The sequence below is a fragment of the Apodemus sylvaticus genome, chromosome 3, assembly GCF_947179515.1.
Source record: "Apodemus sylvaticus chromosome 3, mApoSyl1.1, whole genome shotgun sequence".
In the NCBI taxonomy this organism is placed as follows: Eukaryota; Metazoa; Chordata; class Mammalia; order Rodentia; family Muridae; genus Apodemus; species Apodemus sylvaticus.
In genome coordinates this window covers 8,145,275-8,162,433 of record NC_067474.1, presented here as the reverse complement: position 1 = coordinate 8,162,433, position 17,159 = coordinate 8,145,275, and the positions used below count along the sequence as shown (strand labels likewise).

The window sequence follows — 17,159 nt, the reverse complement described above, 5'->3', positions numbered from 1 at the left end:
CTGATAGAACTGCTGGCGGCTTTGAAAGCTCGCTATGATATGCTCTGATGAAAAGAGCTGACATTTGCTTCTGTTGCCTAGCAACTGCTATGCTATGATGCAAGCATGAGTGTGCATCTATGCCTAGGAACAGCTCTACAAGCACACACTTTCCCTGATTAAAGGTTTCCATTGAAGTCATAAGCCACTAGACTCAGCGCTGCCTCTCTAGTGCATTTATTTAGTACTCAGAGTCTACGCAGCCACCCCCAACGGACTCCACTCTCAGAAGGTTATTTTCAAACAGCAAAAAATTTGGTTTAATTTTATGAAATCAGGGCCACTGCCATCCAGCAATCCAGCTTCTACAATTAATGAACTTCTTGCAAGGGCTAAGCCACAGCCTGTCTTGTTCTTAGCATTTCTTTTTAGAAGCCTCAAAGTCTTCCTTGAGGTTTCAGTGTTATTTCCCACTCCCTAGGCATCATGAATAAATAGTTATATGGAAAAATTCCAATTAAATCTCTGCTTACAATTCAGAAGTTTTCTAAAGAAAGCTGTCCCCTGGGGCTGGAGAGATGGCTCAGTGTTAAGAGCACTGACTGCTCTTCCAAAGGTCCCGAGTTCAAATCCCAGCAACCACATAGTGGCTCACAACCATCCATAATGACATCTGACACCCTCTTCTGGAGTGCCTGAAGACAGCTATAGTGTACTCACATAGAATAAATAAATAAATCTAAAAAAAAAAAAAAAAAGCTGTCCCTTTCCTTTTATGTAATTCCAAACGGTCACCTGGTCACAACCTTCTTTACTGCTCCCACAGCATGTAGGAAGTGGCCCTCTGTGGCTGTGACAAATATGGAAAAGCTGATTAAGTTTGTGGCCTGGCACCCGGGGGCCAACCTGGGTAGCTTCTCCAGGTCCAGCCTCGAAGAATGAGTTTTGTGTTTTTTAAATGCGAAGACTAGGTGAGGCAGCTGTACTTTCCAGCTTCCAGTTAGACAGTAGATTCCGCAGAATTAGGTTTTCTAGAAACAAAAACCATCTTATGAGAGAGTGCACAATATGATTAAGAGAGTGCTAGCTAGCTTTGTTTTAAAAATCCTAGTCCTGAATTCCACAAGCCCACTGCAGCAGGCGCAAAGGCGCAGTTCTGGCCACGTGGTCCTTTACGTCGGAACGTCTCTGGCAGAGCAGAGCACCACGGAGCTGGCGGAACTTATGTCTCAGGCAGCCCTGTCTGTTCTCCGCTATCTCTTCTCTCACTTTACCAGAGCCCACACCTTAAATTGTAATTTTGAAAGAGGCACAGCACTAAGCCCTTTGTGTTTAGTGTTCGTTAATAAAAACACAGAGCCTGAGACAGTAGCTGTCCTAAGACCAGTCACTTGGTTATGCTTTTAAAAAGTTTCTTCTTCCTATTTTATCCTTCATTTCTATGAGAAAAATATACTAGTTGGAGTTAACAGCCCTAAAAAACTCTCACATTTGAAACTGTCTACACAGGCCAGGGCATACAGCACACAGACCCTGACTGAGTCTGAGGGACAGGACGGTGTATGGTCTAATAGGATGTCCGAGTTCAGCTTTAGAAAATAAGTGCTTAGCCAGGTAGTGGTGGTACATGCCTGTAATCCCAGCACTTGGGAGGCAGAGGCAGGTGGATTTCTAAGTCTGAGGCCAGCCTGGTCTACAGAGTGAGTTCCAGGACAGCCAGAGCTACACAGAGAAACCCTGTCTCGAAAAAACCAAACCCAAAAAACCAAAAGAAAAAAGAAAATAAGTGCTCAATTGACAATTAAAACCTGTACTTCACATTCTCATCTAATTGAATTCTGTGTAGTTCCACATACAGAGAATGTTGCTGGAGGCAAGAGCTCACAGACAGACACACCCACTTGCATTAGTAAGCTAAGAACGTGGATTCTCCTCAAATTATATATACCTGAACGTAAACGCAGCACATGAATACGAAAACATTTATGATACAAAATCATGGGGGTGCGGTACCTCAACACCAAAACCAAACAGGGGTGCGGTACCTCAAGCATCATAGGCCCCAGCGCGTCCTTGTCGATGACACCCTGCCCTGTGGACGACACATCTGACTTCTGTACGTCATCTATGTTGGCAGCTGCTGCTTTCTCTGTAACAAACATAAGAGCAAATTAAATAGTGGTGCACACCAAGGGCACATCAACACCAACATCTCCGGTGCGGTCAGATGTGTCTATAAACGAATTAGAGTGTACCCAACTGCCCCTGGAGAACTGGACTGGCTGGACGGAGGAGCCAGATGGTACCTTTCACCTCCAGAATGCTTGTATCAGATCTCCTTCCAGGCTTTGGAGAAAATGAGTTTAGAGATTTCATGCTGTCCCTGGCAGACATTTAAAAACATAGATTATGAAGCCGAGTATCCTATGGCACAATTAGTTTTCAATCAAGAGATTCTTCAAACTAGAATAAGGGGGTGGGGAGAGGTCCTAGTGCTCAGAGAGTAGCATAGCTCCAGACATGTCCGTACACTTCTGGGAAGAAATAACAGGAGCCTTAACCTAACCTGCTCACAGAACTCAGTGACTTAACACACAGGGGAGCAGCCACATCAGGCCCTCAGAGGATGCCAGTGGCTGAGCTCTGACTTCGTAGAGAAGCTGGACAGTGCTCCAGAGCTCAGACTCCCAGGGCTGAGCTGCGCCATCAGCATGAGGATGAGAGCAGCAGAAGCGCCCCGCCCCCCTTACAGGAGAAAACATGCAGAGCTATCAACCCATGTGTAAATGCGACCTTCAAGGATGGCAAGTGCGTTTACAGCGCAACATAGGCAGCCACAGCCTGTTAGAAAACAACACAAAAGCAACGTGCCAATTACTTGTAAACTGAATAAATTACATCCTTGTTTACACTGCATGTTTCCATTATAATTAAATACAAAAAATTAAAAATTCAAAAGAAACTGTAAGTCAATTTGGTATTCACAATCAACTTGCTTTTCCCTGACCACAGTAACTGTTTTTTTGTAAAAAACAATTTTATGCAGTATTTAAAAAAATCTGTTAAAGCCTAATTTATGGAACCTAAAAATAATTAGGGAATTATGTAGATCCTCCACATCTTTCTACTCCCAACGGAAAGTCTCCATGGAGTATATTTGCCAGTAGAGAAAGAAGACTGTGCTCCAGTTTGAGTCCATTATTAGCAGTGCGGCTCAGGACAGGCAAACAAAGGCCTCAGCTTCAGTGCCTGCCACCTGTGCATCATGGCTGTGTCAATGACAAATGTAAAACACACTTTAGAGACTAGAAGCTGGAGAGCAGGCTGGCTCAGTGCGCTTGCTCTCAGGCCCGACAACTTGAGTTCGACACTGGGACTCACAAGGTAGGAAAGAACCCACTCCCCAGGCTGTCTTCTGACCTCCATCCTTTCTTGTGCACGATAACTGCTAACAGCATGCAGTGTTTGAACTCTGTTCTCACTGAGTGTCTCACTGTTTTCTTCAGAGAGCTGACCAACCACAGACCATGCCCGCTTCTCTGGGTTCCTCTTACCTGTGGCATCTTTTGGTCTCTCTTCCCTAACGGCTCCCTAAAAGCTGTCTCTCCACAGGCTCTGTGTCACCCTAGTGGTCATCAGAGGAAAGGAAACATCCCTCTTTTCCAATCATGGGACAGAGCACTGGCGGTTACTTACTGTACAGGACTCCCTTCTCCCTGGTAAAGCCTAAAGAAAGGGACACTGGTTTGTAGTCAGTTCCTCACTCTTCCATCCACAAGCACAGGACCAAGCCCTGTGCCGTCACACCCCTTACCTACCTCTCTGGGGAGGCTGTAAAGCTGTCACTGCCTTGCAAGGGCGCCTGCATGTTTGGCCTTAAACGTCCATGCGTCATCAACTCTAAAGTTCCAAATGCATGCCCTAAGCTGTGTGTGGTTTCAAGGCCCTCCCTCCCTTAGCATCCTTACTGAGTTTTACTCTTTAGCGTGGAGGAGCAAGGTGCTGGCCACCCTAGCTCAGGTTGAGCACACTGGCCCTTCTCGTCCCCTCACTGCCTGTGGGGTGTGCCCTCCTAGATAATCCTCCAGCAGCAGGATTCTCCTCCACCAGAAGGATTAAAAAAAGAGAAGTCCTCCCAAGAAGGTCTCAGACTGTAGGGGCCACGGGCACAGACTCCATCAGTCTGATGTGCGCAGAGCAGGTCTCAGACTGTAGAGGACACGGGCACAGACTCCATCAGTCTGATGTGCGCAGAGCAGTGGTTCTTACCCTTCCCAACACATGAGCCTTTAACACAGCTCCTCAGGCTGCGGTGACTCCCCACTCTAAAATCGTTCCCATTGTTATTTCATAACTGTAATTTTGCAACTGCTAGGAATCGTAATGCAAATTTGTGTTTTCCACTGGTCTTAGGTGACCTCAGTGTAAGGGTCACTCACAACTCACAGGGTGAGAACTGCTGTTCTAGAGGGTGTCTGCATGCTCTTGGCTTCTCAGTCCATTACACAGAAAGCTGCTGCACTGAAGGCTGCCCCATTGGAAGGCAGATTAGTAAGTCACAGCAGGACTAACCACATCTGGATTTGTAACGGCCAGCACTGTCACTAAGTATAGATGTCTGGCCGACAAACAGGGCTGTCTCTGGCCTGGGCACAGCGAGAGTAAGTGACTTAGAAGGCTGGTGGAATGGACAGTTCTGTGCTCCTCTCAGGGTGCAGCTCCAAGCCTGGAAGGTGCGGGGCGGGGCTAAGGACCGTGGCTCAGGGCCTCTAGAAGATCGCACCACAGAGAAATGTTCGTGTGTACACGGTCAAGTCCCGTGCCCCTGGCCTTCTCTCAGTTCATTCCCCAACTGTTCAAGATCTATCTTATTCCTTTTAAAAAATGGACTTGGGTCAGGCATGCAGCTCGGTGGTAAATGTGAGGCTCTGGGTTAGAGAAGGGGGTCCAGTGAGAGATGAGGGTACAGCTGCCCTGTCACTGACAGCTACAAGAGCAGCCCGGGCTCTCACCTGCGATCCTTCTCTAGAGAGAAGGATCGCCCTTAAAAAGTTTTAATCTAAAACAAGCAACAACATTTTCTCCCTAAATGGAATAAAATGCTACTACTTGAACTAAGAGTATAAATACTAGTGTCAAAGGAAATACCCCTCAAATGTTAGCATGTGTGTTAGATATTTTTCTCATCATTGAACAAAAATAACCTGACAAGGAAGCAAAGTTTACTCTAGCTCAAGATTTGAGGGCCCACCTACGCACGGGAAGGTTGAGTTGAGGACCACTGTAGTCTGAGGGCAGAGCCTGAGGCAGCTGGCCACGCCCCATAGTTGGGGGCAAAGAGCTGAGGGCTGGTCTCAGACTCCTTCCCCAAGTTTTAAAATTACCTGCTAGAAAACCTCTGGCTATTGTCAGAGATTCTGATCACAGAGAAGGAGTGAATTCCTTCTCTGCTTTCTGTTGCTTTAAGAGTCAAATGAATACATCTTAGTGATGTTTGTTACAGCTGTTGAACAATTACTATGAAACACATATCTAAAGGGTATGATATCTTTTAATAGTTTTGTGTAATGTATACAACTTTCCCTATGACAACTCAATCAGACAAGTACCCCTAACCCTTATAAACTTTATGCCTGCGTGTGTAAATGTTGCAGAAATAAGCTCATACAGACGATTTTACACCTCTGGGAAAAGACAGATACAAAGAACCAAGAGCAAATTAGCATGAAACTTATCAATCGGATCTAACCTGGAACAAGGGTTAGAGGACCCGGCTCTGATAACATTTGTGTGTGTGGTGGGGCTTTTGTTTTCTCCTTTTAATACTCACCTGGTAAATCTTTAAAAGGAAAAAGGCAGCAGGTGATTCTAGTATCACAGCCCACGCAAGGCAGTGGAAAGCAGCCCGGGGCCTCCTAGTGGGCGAGGGGGGAGTGTCAGGCCCGTCCTCCTCATTGGTCAGAAGCTCACACGGCCTCCAGCGCGGAACGTGCCGTTCAACAGAGGAAAATGAAGCTTGATCCTTAAGGAGCCAACTTTAGTTCAGAGAAGGAAGGGGCGGCTGGCACGGGTGCCCGTGTTTCATGCTTGTTAGGGTTGGTTAGGTTAGATTCTAGGGGATAGACTTGTGGATGGGTAGCAGACAAGTCTCAGGCAGGCCGTCATACAATATTCCTCTTTTCTCTTTTGTTTTGTTTTTGTTTTCTGAGAAACAGTTTCTCCGTGACCTTGGCTGTCCTGGAACTTGCTCTGTAGAGCAGGCTTGTCCACCTGCCCTGCCTCCTGAGCGCGGGGATCAAAGGTGTGTATTCGCTGCTGCTGCTGCTGCTGCTGCTGCTGCTGCTGCTGCTACTGCCACCCCACAGAGAAAAACCAATATTCCGAAGTATCCCCAAATGACCTGAACCAGAGCTCTAGTAAGCGATGACCGAAGAAAACATTTTCAAGAAGAGGCTAAAGTTCTATTAGCCTATTATTAACGTAACGTTAAAGAGAAGCCAGGTGTGCAGGGCCACGCAGAGCAAGCTGTGTGGAGCACGGGATGCTCTGTGGCTTGCGTTAGGAACAAAAGTCAGCAGTAAAAGCTAGCTGTTTAGTCCCATACGCCTCACTGTTTGGAATGCATTTTCTAGACAATTTGCTAAGTGTTCGTCAGTTCTGCATTGAATCTATGCTTGGGCCACTTCTCAATAGTAAAATAAAAACAAGCCAATAATACAACGTGACACAAAATACCCAGAAACACAGCCTTACTAAAGCAATTGAAACCAAAAACAAAAAGCAAAAACCTGGTCCTGAATTTACATTATTTGGGTATTTTTCATGAAGTACTTGCCACTTCTGTCCAATGTTCAGTTCAGCCTTTCTTTTTTCTTTTTTTTTTTTTTTCGAGACAGGGTTTCTCTGTGTAGCCCTAGCTGTCCTGGAACTCACTCTGTAGACCAGGCTTGGCTCTGGCCTCGCACTCAGAAATCCGCCTGCCTCTGCCTCCCAAGTGCTGGGATTACAGGCGTGCGCCACCACCGCCTGGCCCGGCTCAGCCTTGATATTAACTATGCTGGAGAGGCAGGAGGGGAAGCCAACGGAGGAGGAGGCGGCAGGGAGGAGGAGGTCTCCTCTGAGCCCACCTGGATGCAGCAGCTCAGACAGCAGCACAGAGCAAGCTGCTTGCCTGCCACATATAAAAGTAAACCTCGGTTCTCAGACATTTATATTTCTGTAAGTACAGCATTACTATACTAAAACATACCAGTTAATAGTTTAAATTAGGCAATTTTCTCAGTGGTTATGAACTATATTTAGTTTTCTATATTTTGCATCCAATAACTATAAAAATACATTGTTATAAAAATATCCTTTGGTAGAGGAACCAGCGGAAGACTGGCTCCAGATTTCCCAAGATCACAACTTTATGAAGTCTCATCATAACATCAGAGAAAGAGATGCCAACATTCAGATTCCAGAGTCCCTCTGTGATTTGACCTCGCGTGTGTCCCTGCTGTGCCTTAGCCATTACGGCCATGCTCTTTAGATAAAGAATATGACTTGAGAGAGTCACAGCGAAAGGCAGAATGCTCCTTTTGTGTTTCATTCTCCAGAAGATTTTTGAAAAGCATAAAACAGTTATTTAACAGCTGTTTTACAAACACCAAGCCCTGGCAGGCCAGCCGCTGCCCCCAGCCCTTTCCTTTCCTGTCCTCCTGGGTGGCTGTTCCCGATGTGCCGTCCTCTCCCTCCTCCATTTGTCCGTACTCCACAAATCCAATACCAATTAATTAGATTTCCAGTTTCAAAGCAAAGAACAAATCCTGTCTCTTCAGGGACTGTGCTAAGATGAGTCATACTGCAAACTGGGGGAAATCATTAATATTAAATTCCTTATTTTTCATAAGTAATTATTATTCGTGCTTTCTCTGAGAACAAAAGAAAAGGTAGGGCATTTGATCCCTAGAAATAAAACTGACTTCATACGGGAAAACGTCACTTTGAAGTGGGTGGGTTAGACTGCTCTTCATCGCTGCCACAGAGGGATACATTGGAAAGTCAAATTCCAGTTTTCCGGTGAGAACAGCAATAAATCAAAAATACAGCCTTGCAAAAAATAAATTTATTTTAAAAGTAAACATATGAGATATTTTGGAATTATGAAATGGTTTAATTTTTTTTAAAGATTCCTCTGAGGTATATTTACTGGTCTGTGGTAGCGTACTAATGCTTTTATATTAGTATTGTGTATTTGTTTATTAGCCAAGTGCACTGAGAACATATAAGCATACATAGTCTTTCTACAAAACACTGCCAGAATAGACGTCCCTCCCTTCACAGGGACGGCAGTAGTGTACCTGACGGGCAGCCACATGACTGCTTTACTCCAGCAGATGGAAACCCAGGTGCCACTTCAGGCCTGCCCGCTACAGGGACAGGGTGAGGCATCATCACAGGAGAGGATGGTGCCTGCTTTTGTACGCTCTCTCTGTCTGTCTCTGTCTCTCTCTCTCTCTAAAAGGCTGTAGGAGCTTATGGACATTAGCTTTAAAAAGACAGAATTCATCCAATAGGGCCCACTCTGTGACATGTCTGATGATGATACTCCAGATAACATCCCCTGTGCGCTCGAGTGCAGATCCGCCCCCGACCGGAAGCCAATGACGTTTCAGTGACTCTCACATTAGGCCAAGCATGAAGAGAACTGCTTTTTTTTTTTTTTTTTTTTTTTTTTTTTAAAGCTGAATCCAAGTTATTCAGAGTAGAACATCAGAATCTTTTGCTAAAATGAACCAGATATACTATACAGGTTTTATAATTAATTCCGCTGTTTTAAAATGAGTAAAAGCATTCACTCAGAAACCTATCAATTTTTCAGTAGGCTGATGTCAAACACAAGTCTAGTCACTTGCAGAGCAAACTCCAAGCTTCTCCTGGGAACACATGCACTGCTTCTGCCCTGCCCTGCCTCGCAGGCAGTACCTGGCTAGTGTCAGAGAATGATTTCTGTGAAACTAGGCAGCAGTACAACCCGTGCAGACCCATGAGGGACAAAGAAGTCATGGAAACAGTGACACCCAGTGTCTGGCCACCCAGCACAGATTAAATGTTACAAGAGAAGTTGTGCAGGATCTCGGAGGGTCTGGAAGATAAAAGGAGAGTTAGGATCTGCACCCAACTAAACTAGCAGAGCTGCCCTACGGCCCTGTGAAGGCAGCCGCGCACTCCTGTTCACTAGGATGCATTCTGCTCACAGAAGCACAAGGCCTTCCTGTGCTCCGGATGTGTTCATCTTTTCAACATTAATGCCCGATACACCATCGTGCGGCTGAGGCCCTTGCTGTGCATATTAAAAACATGCAGCTACATGAAAGGCTTTAGCAGTGGGAGAGACCTGAGGCCCGTTGCCTTCCTCACTTTGACACTGAGCATCTACTTAGCATATCGTGACTTCCCTTCCTTAACAAATCCAGCAGACTCCACCAGTCTCAAGGCCATCCATCCTACCCAGATCCCTCCACACCCATCAGAGGAAGAAGCCTTGTGCTCACTTCTGTTTTAGTGAGGGTTTCTATTACTTTGATGAGATACCTTGAGGACTAGGGAAGAAAGGGTTTATGTGGCTCACACTTTCACACTGTAGTCCATCACTGAAGAAAGCCAGACAGGAACTCAAACAGGCCAGGAACCTGGAGGCAGGAGCTGAAGCAGAGGCCATGGAGTAGTGCTGCTAGAGGAATCCGGCTCTAGGGGGTACTCAGCTAGAGGAATCCGGCTCTAGGGGGTACTCAGCTAGAGGAAGGGCTGCAGTCCCCAGAGGTTGTTCAACTCACTGTAGCCCCACAGTGGGTTCTAGGCCAGCGAAGGAGCAGAGACTAATACGGGGTGCAGGGAAGGAGTGGGGAGGAGGGGGCGCTCCTGTCACTGTTAGGCAGTGCACTCTCAGCGCTCTGCTCCAAGGATGTGCAGAGGCCTGAGACCCACCCTGGCTCCTGGCCCTCCCCCCTCACTTCATGGGGCTGGCGTCCTCTCACACAGCCTCTGCTCTCTCTCATCCTGAGGCAGAGTTTTGGTTGAACTTTCCTAAGATCAGCCTACTTTTCTCTCTTCTGCCCGGCATCTCTATATTCGTTTCTCTCACAGCAGAGTGGATTCCACTGTAGAGACTGCCACAGCAGGACGTGCCCTTTCTGCTTCCCTCCTGGGTTCCAGCAATCCTTTCCGTTTACCACTGTCTCTATCCCCGCTTCTCTTGCTCTGGCCTTTGTGCACCCACGGCGGGCCTCATGACGCAGTGGGTGTAAAGCAGGTGCTCCCAATGCAAAACCCCTAATGAGAAAAGCTGATAGTTAGGCACCAAATCACTCAATTTAGAGTCTCAAACATCAAATTATGCCAAGCCATATCCCGTGAGCCGAGACGGCAACACACAGGTGGAGAGGGCGTGGTCTGGCCACTCTGGGTAGGCTGAGCTAAACAGTCCTACCCACCAGAGCAAAGGCAGTGGCAGGAGGGGGGAGTTCAGAGCCTCTATGGCTGGAGCTCTTCAGAAGAGCCCAGAGGACCAGGGTTAATAGAACCTACTACTAGGGTTACGGGTCACATAGTGGACGAGGGGTTTTCTTCCAGAACACTCTTACACATTGTAGCTCAAGCTAACTCTGAACTGGTTTTGTAGCTCTGGCTAGGGAGGAATCCGGTGGCAGTGGAGAGGAGAAAGAAGCCTTAGTCTCCTGGATGTAGGCATTACAGGCTCAAGTCAGCACAGCAGCTCTGCAGAGTCTCACACCAGGTCTACAGTGCAGCAGCTCTAGGAGCTGGGAACCCGGTTCTATCAGAGACAACCAAGACAAAGGAGCACCAAAGGAGACTAGACACCAAGGATGTGTGGACAGTTACTGCAGGTGGAGCTCACAGCCAGCACTGGGGCCTGACCTCCCCCTCTTCAGGCTTCCTTTGGTTCAAAAAAGAGGATTTTATGTTTTGTTTTGTCAGCAGTGGAGGGGGTTGCTGTTGGTTTTTTAGACAGATCTCACTATGAAGCTATGGCTGGCCTGGAATTTCAACTCACAGAGATCTCCTTGTCTCTGCCTCCTGAGTGCTAGGATTAAGGCATAGCTTGGAAAAAGAAAAATCTCCCATTTATTTTTCTAAGTGGAGAGATGCAATGCTAGAAATCTTGGGAACTGACTAGTGAAAAGGTGTCCTACCTCTTTCCTTCCACCATGTGGGCTTCTCTGAAGTGACCCTTCTGATGGGTTCCTCATGAGACACGTCCTCTCCAACCAGTCATCAAGCAAATGCCCACGGCTGACTATTTCAGGCAGCAACAATCACAAAGCAAGCCCATGGCCAGCTGGACTTGGACCTGTCCTGCTCAGCCAGGTGCAGAGGCAGAGAGGACCTTGCTGGTGCACCTGCATAGTTCAGAGTCCAGTGAAACTATAGGCAAAGAAGTGGCCAATTTGCACACCGAGGTCAAAATGAAATAAACTAAGGTCCCTTTACAAATTTTCCAAATTTGGAGTCATGATTACTCTTCTATGACTAAATATTTTCCTTTCATATCTATGCCATTCTCCAGCAAATTTTGAAAGTTTGAGGGAAGAATACTGTACCTTGGTGTTTCCCTAGGGCTTTACAATGGTTCTACGCTCTAAACTAAAAGACTGTTCAAGCAGACAGATCCACCTGTAGAAAATCAGGATGATTGACTTAAAGTATGCAATTTCATCTTCAGTAAACTCTCCAGGGATGTTTATACCCGTGGCAGGGGTATAAGTCATGAGTATCCTGGCTCTCTGATGGCTTTTCGGGAGGGGCCTTGGGAACACATCACAGTGCAGTAGCCTTGAATAGGAAGACTCCACAGCAATGAAGCTTTCCCTAGTACATTAATGGCGTTCTGAATCTAGTGTGGTCTCAGCAAAAGTGGACAGTTTGCAAGTAAGAAACCTGTCTGGAAATGTCGCCTACCAGGTGATAGCTTGCAGGTCAGGCAGACAATGTGGCTGAAGATATGACAGGGTGGGAAGAACCAGTCAGAGGGAGGACTCTGCAGGGGAGTAGCTAGCCCTTCTCTATGGATTTCCAGCCTTGACTACAGGAGATGCCAGCCTCGTGTCATCTGAGATCATGTGACCAAAGCCACAGCCTGTCTCAGATACACATGTGCTGTTTGTTGTCTTTTAAAATCATATCAATGAACAGTGTGCTTCAGAGAAAAGAGAATAGTGGCAGTTGTCAGCTTTGAGTTGCCAAGAAAAATATTTGCATACTGGGTTTCCCCAAGAGCAAGTCAGTACATGACCTCAATCTTTTCTGAGCTCATCATAATGCTGTAAGGCTGTGCTGACTCAGCAAAGCAATCCCTAATCGCTTGCAAAGCGCCCTGCTTCACAAGGGTATTATTAGGTTTCAGGAAAACATGCACGTGGACACTGTGAGTTCTGCGGAAGACAGGTGCCAGGCAGTATTATCCTGCATGTGTGACTACAAACAGCTTTAGAAAAGCAAGTCTCTAAAGGAGCTGTTCACAAATTTCCAAAAAAAGAGGAGAGTTTGAAAACGTGAAGATATTTTATGATAAAATCTGAAACTACTCAGGCTTAGAAATGGAATGGCTCCGTTTATAACCCTAAGCGTCGGAGGACAGTCACGTTTCTTCTAGAGGGAGAGTGTCGCCCACATTTGTGATGAGCTCACTACTGTAAACCGCTACACTTCTATCAAATGAAAGCCAACGTCAGCACAACAGCAGCCTGGCTTTTCTTTATAGACAAGAACATATATATTGGTTCCAGTGAATACTGTGACAATACAGGAATACTTTACTGAAGGGAATTCTTTTAAAAGAAAAAACTTGCAGTATTGTGTGCATGAGACAAGTAGACATCATGGGATAACTTGTGGGAGTGGGTTCTCTCTTACCAAGTGCGTCCTGCGAACACAGGTTGTACAAAAGGAGCTTTTACCTGCTAAACTGTATCACCATTCCATTAATTTTTTTAAAAAATATTAAAAAACATTGCGTTTGAGATGGGAAGCCTGATGTGTTTATAAAAAGATAAAGGAAGAGGAATATGTTTTGTGGATGTGTAGTGAGGTGTGGTGTGTGTGTGTGTGTGTGTGTAGGTGGGGGGAGCGCCTTGTTGGCCCATGCTGAGGGGCCAGCCATACAAGGGTATAGGGCATGGGAAGGGGAGTTGAGAGAGTAGTAGAGAGAAAGGCAGAGAGAGGGAGAGAGGAGAGAAGAGGGGAGGGGAAGGGAAGGGAGGGGAGGGGAAGCCAGCCATGAGCACATAGAGAGGGGGAGGGGTGGGGGGTGAGAGGACAGGCTGGGAGTGAGAAGGTAGAGCAAGGGGGGAGGCAAGCAGACCCACCAGGCCATTGCCAGGTAACGGTGACTTAATTGGTGCCATTTCCTTCAGGAAATGTAAAAATTCCCAGTTGGTTTTTCTCTGTACTTCCTAACATGGCTGAGGGCGTTTGCTCTGTCGTATGGAAGCCATCGAGTAGTCTCTGGAGAGTATCAGGGCTCCCAAAGGACTGCCACAACTCGGAAGCAAACACTGGCTTCTCCTCTTTGGCCCCCATGCCCCACACTGCTCACAGGTAAACACTCAGGGAAAGCGAGGGGGTGCTACCCCTCTGAAGACAACAGAACAGACTTTCCACAGAGGATCTGTTTTAAATCCAAGCACACAAATCAGCTGGGGAATCTGATTTTGTAATTTTCATTCCAAAAAATACTATTTTTCTATTTTTGGAGGAGTCATGGTATCGACTGGTAGGAGAACAAAAACCCAAAAAGAACGGGCCTTGCTCTCCACAAGGCCTGAGCACACCACCACAGTTAAGGTGAGCACAGAAATAGAACGAGTGAGCTATTTTTAACACATCATAAACGTATAAATATAGAAGCCTTCCCATTTAAGTTAGCTGTAGTACTCTTCACGAGTGTTTTCTGTGTAGCCGGGAGAGCCAGCTGTCGGATGCTGGGTTTAGGAAGCAGCACTTACTAGGATGCTCAATGAAGAGATGCTGATTGTCCGAGACAAGAATGCCTTCCTCTCTGCACTGCAAGACTGATTACTCAGCTCAAAATAAACACCCACCAGTGTGCCAGAGCAGTGCAGACACCTCAGGATGCGAATGGGATCCAATCAGTTCTTCAAGGGGAGCTGCTCAAAAACGTTTTGGAAAAGAAACTTGTGTAGGCTAGTAAAGATCTCTTCTGTTACTCTCTCCAGATAAATCCAACTGCCGCGGAAGTTAGACATATGTCTCAAAAATTCAGATTAGGCACACATTTTATAGGGATAAGAATAATTTGTCAAATTCCCACAGTTAAACTCAGTTAAGTGGTAGACTTACAGAAGAGTGCAGCCTCATTTAGCGATGAAGATGTCTATGAGTAACAAGGATCACTCCTTTCTCAGAGAGGCTCCAGTTTCTAAATCCAGAGTTAGACAGGAGCCCATGGGTACCTTGCTCCTCTGCCCTGTGTATCCTAATATGGAAGCTGGGAGCACACTTGAAATCTTGATCTTCAAAAGAGATGTTTTAGGATCCATGGACAATATCCAAAGAGCTGGCCCTGAGTTCACAGAAGAGGGACTGTTATCGTCGTCACCTTCTGGGAAGGAAAGCTGACGGCCAGCTGGGAGAAGACCACTCAGCTCACTAGATCACAAAAGGAAGGAAATGCAGTGGGCTATCTAACATCTATTAGGGAATAGTAATTTGGTAATGCAGCTAAACAGTCACTGGAAAGGAAATGAGCAGAGGTGGCCATGGCAGGCGCACAGATCTTGTGCTGCAGAGCACAAGAAGACAAGCTGTACACTATACACACACACACATACACACCTAAATTGTTCATAATGGGTATACTTAAAATATATGGAAATAGTGCTGTCATGTCCTACAGGTTGAGAATAGACAGGAAACACATTATTGAATTTTATTGAATTATTGCTTATTATATTGATAAAATGCCCAGTCATTAAAAACACTAAGCTAGAGATTCCAAACTTCAATGTCAGGTAATGTGCATACACTTCAGAACTACAAGACAAAACACCAATTAGGAAGACTGGAGCTTCCTCCACACACCAACTGCAGAGACTCCCTCCATCCTTCTAGCCCCTCACTGGGACATCTTTTGGCAATGGAACTCTCAGGAAATCAGCCTATCTTGACCGTGACCCTGAAAACAGCTCCTTCTTATAGTTCTTTATAGAATCCACGGCTTGCTGGGATTCTCCTTCAGCAGAAGCAAAGGAAAGCAAGCTAGGCCTGGGGGAGCAAGCCTGTAATCCCAGCCACTTGGGAAGCTCAAGTAGCAGGACTGCAGGGGTTCAAGGACAGCCTTCGGCTACTGTTGAGTTACAGGACTGCCAAGGTTACATAACAAAACCAGTCTCAACCCAAGGGGGGGGCAACAAAAAAGGACAGCAGGTAGACAAAGCTCAGAACAAAAAAGGACAGCAGGTAGACAAAGCTCAGAACAGAGCTTCACTCAGTTCGGAGAACCCTTGGGGAGTAAGTTACCACTAAGACCTCCTCCAAGTCTGGCTTCTCTTCTGGTTATTTGTTGAATTTGCCTTTCCTTTTCACTGGGGGCAGTAATCCTTGGACAATTACAAAAGAGTTGACCATTTGGGAACAAGGACCCACCAAAACCTGAATTTGGTGGTTGTGGTAGACCAAAGAATAAGAAACTTCCTAGAACTGAGAGAATAATTAGGAGGTAGCAGAAGAGAGGGTGCAGACTCAGATAAAGAAGCACCATCACTGGCTCAGCTGCGAGGTCTACTGTCCAGCCTGTCCCGTAGTGCCCTCTGTCCAGATTGACCACACCCATGTCTAGACCTTACCACCACTACTTCCCTTCTCCTATATAATAAGCTAATTATAACATCTGGAATCTTACAAAGTGTAGTGGCATGCACAGATCTGTTTGTATAGCAGACATACATATTAAATCCTCACTATTCTGAGAGGCTCTGTAAGTACACGAACCTGTAAGTAAACGGCCTGTCCACTACTGGCCATCACAGGGAAGGCCTAGAGCGGGTGAGGCCACTGTCAGCATTATTTATTTCACTTTTCTTTCCTACACAGGACTGACTCAAAGGACTCACGGTCCTGAGGACAAGCCTTTCTGAGCCGCTCCTGGGTGGTCAGTGTCAGCTCAGGGACTGAAGCCTCCCAGGGCCATGCCCTGGCTCTGCGGCACAGTGGTCCAGCCTGGGCCCGCCCGCACATGCAGCTCTCTACTTTTGGCCAATGAGGCGATGAGTACTGTGGTCAGTGGCTCTCAGCTCCTGGACTCGGAGCTTAGTTGCTTATTAAGTAAGACTTAAAAGACAGCATGATAGACAACAGACACCAATGAGTGACTGACAGACAGACTCTTCTTTTACATTTAACAGTGAACAAAACTCAAACTCTAAAAGAAGCTTGGAATGTCACTATTTTTGGCTAAATATCAAGTTGTTTATTCTTTTCTTTTTCCTACCATACATAATGTGCGTGTGTGTGTGTGTGTGTCTGTCTGTCTGTCTGTGCTACTGAAAAAAAAAACTACCTTTAACTTGTATACTATCCTTTAAACAGAGATCTGTAAGAAATATTCCTTGCAGTACCTGAAGCATCCTAAATAACAGCTGAGTCCACTCTTAACCAATTTGCTCAGAACAACTCCTCCAAATGGTAGACAACAGCGCCAGGAAAAACTGGATGACAGGTTCCCTGGAGAGATAGGCGTGGGAACTAGGTAGAGATCTAGATCTGAGTCCTAGCTCTTAGCTGTGCAGCTTTAGGCGAGCCTGGCCCTCACCCCGTGGGGCCTTCTGTCAAACAGAATGTGCAGACTTGCTCTGCGGGGCAAATACAGCTCAAAGGGCACGGAGACGGCAGGGCAAAGCCCAGGAGAGAGGAATCCGTCTGTCAGGATGGCCTCTCACCTCCGTGCTGGAGCTGACTCTTGCCTTTAGATGGAGGTGAATTAAAGATAGGCAGTCACAGAATTCCCATACCGTATAGCGATGGACCCACATTTCACAGGGCACACAGCTGCTTAACAGAGGGAGGGGCCGCCATTAGCACAAGTACAAAGGTTGGTATTTGGACAGGACAAAAAAAAAGAGGCCTCCCTAGAGCTCAGACAGCAGGAGCACGTCCTGCGT

At 46.4% G+C, this 17,159-nt stretch overlaps 1 protein-coding gene across 3 annotated transcripts in view; it reads right to left on the bottom strand.

Moving 5' to 3' along the window:
- The window catches only part of Ncoa2 (nuclear receptor coactivator 2), a 226,829-nt gene that overhangs the window by 48,870 nt on the left and 160,800 nt on the right, over positions 1-17,159 (bottom strand). For 2 of the 3 annotated variants that reach the window (XM_052175942.1, XM_052175943.1), the window contains exon 5: positions 2,025-2,128. In XM_052175942.1, coding sequence (XP_052031902.1) covers positions 2,025-2,128 — 104 coding nt within the window. Of the gene's footprint in view, positions 1-2,024; positions 2,129-11,174; positions 11,243-17,159 lie in introns of those variants that run through there. The other variant, XM_052175944.1, reaches the window with a different exon arrangement.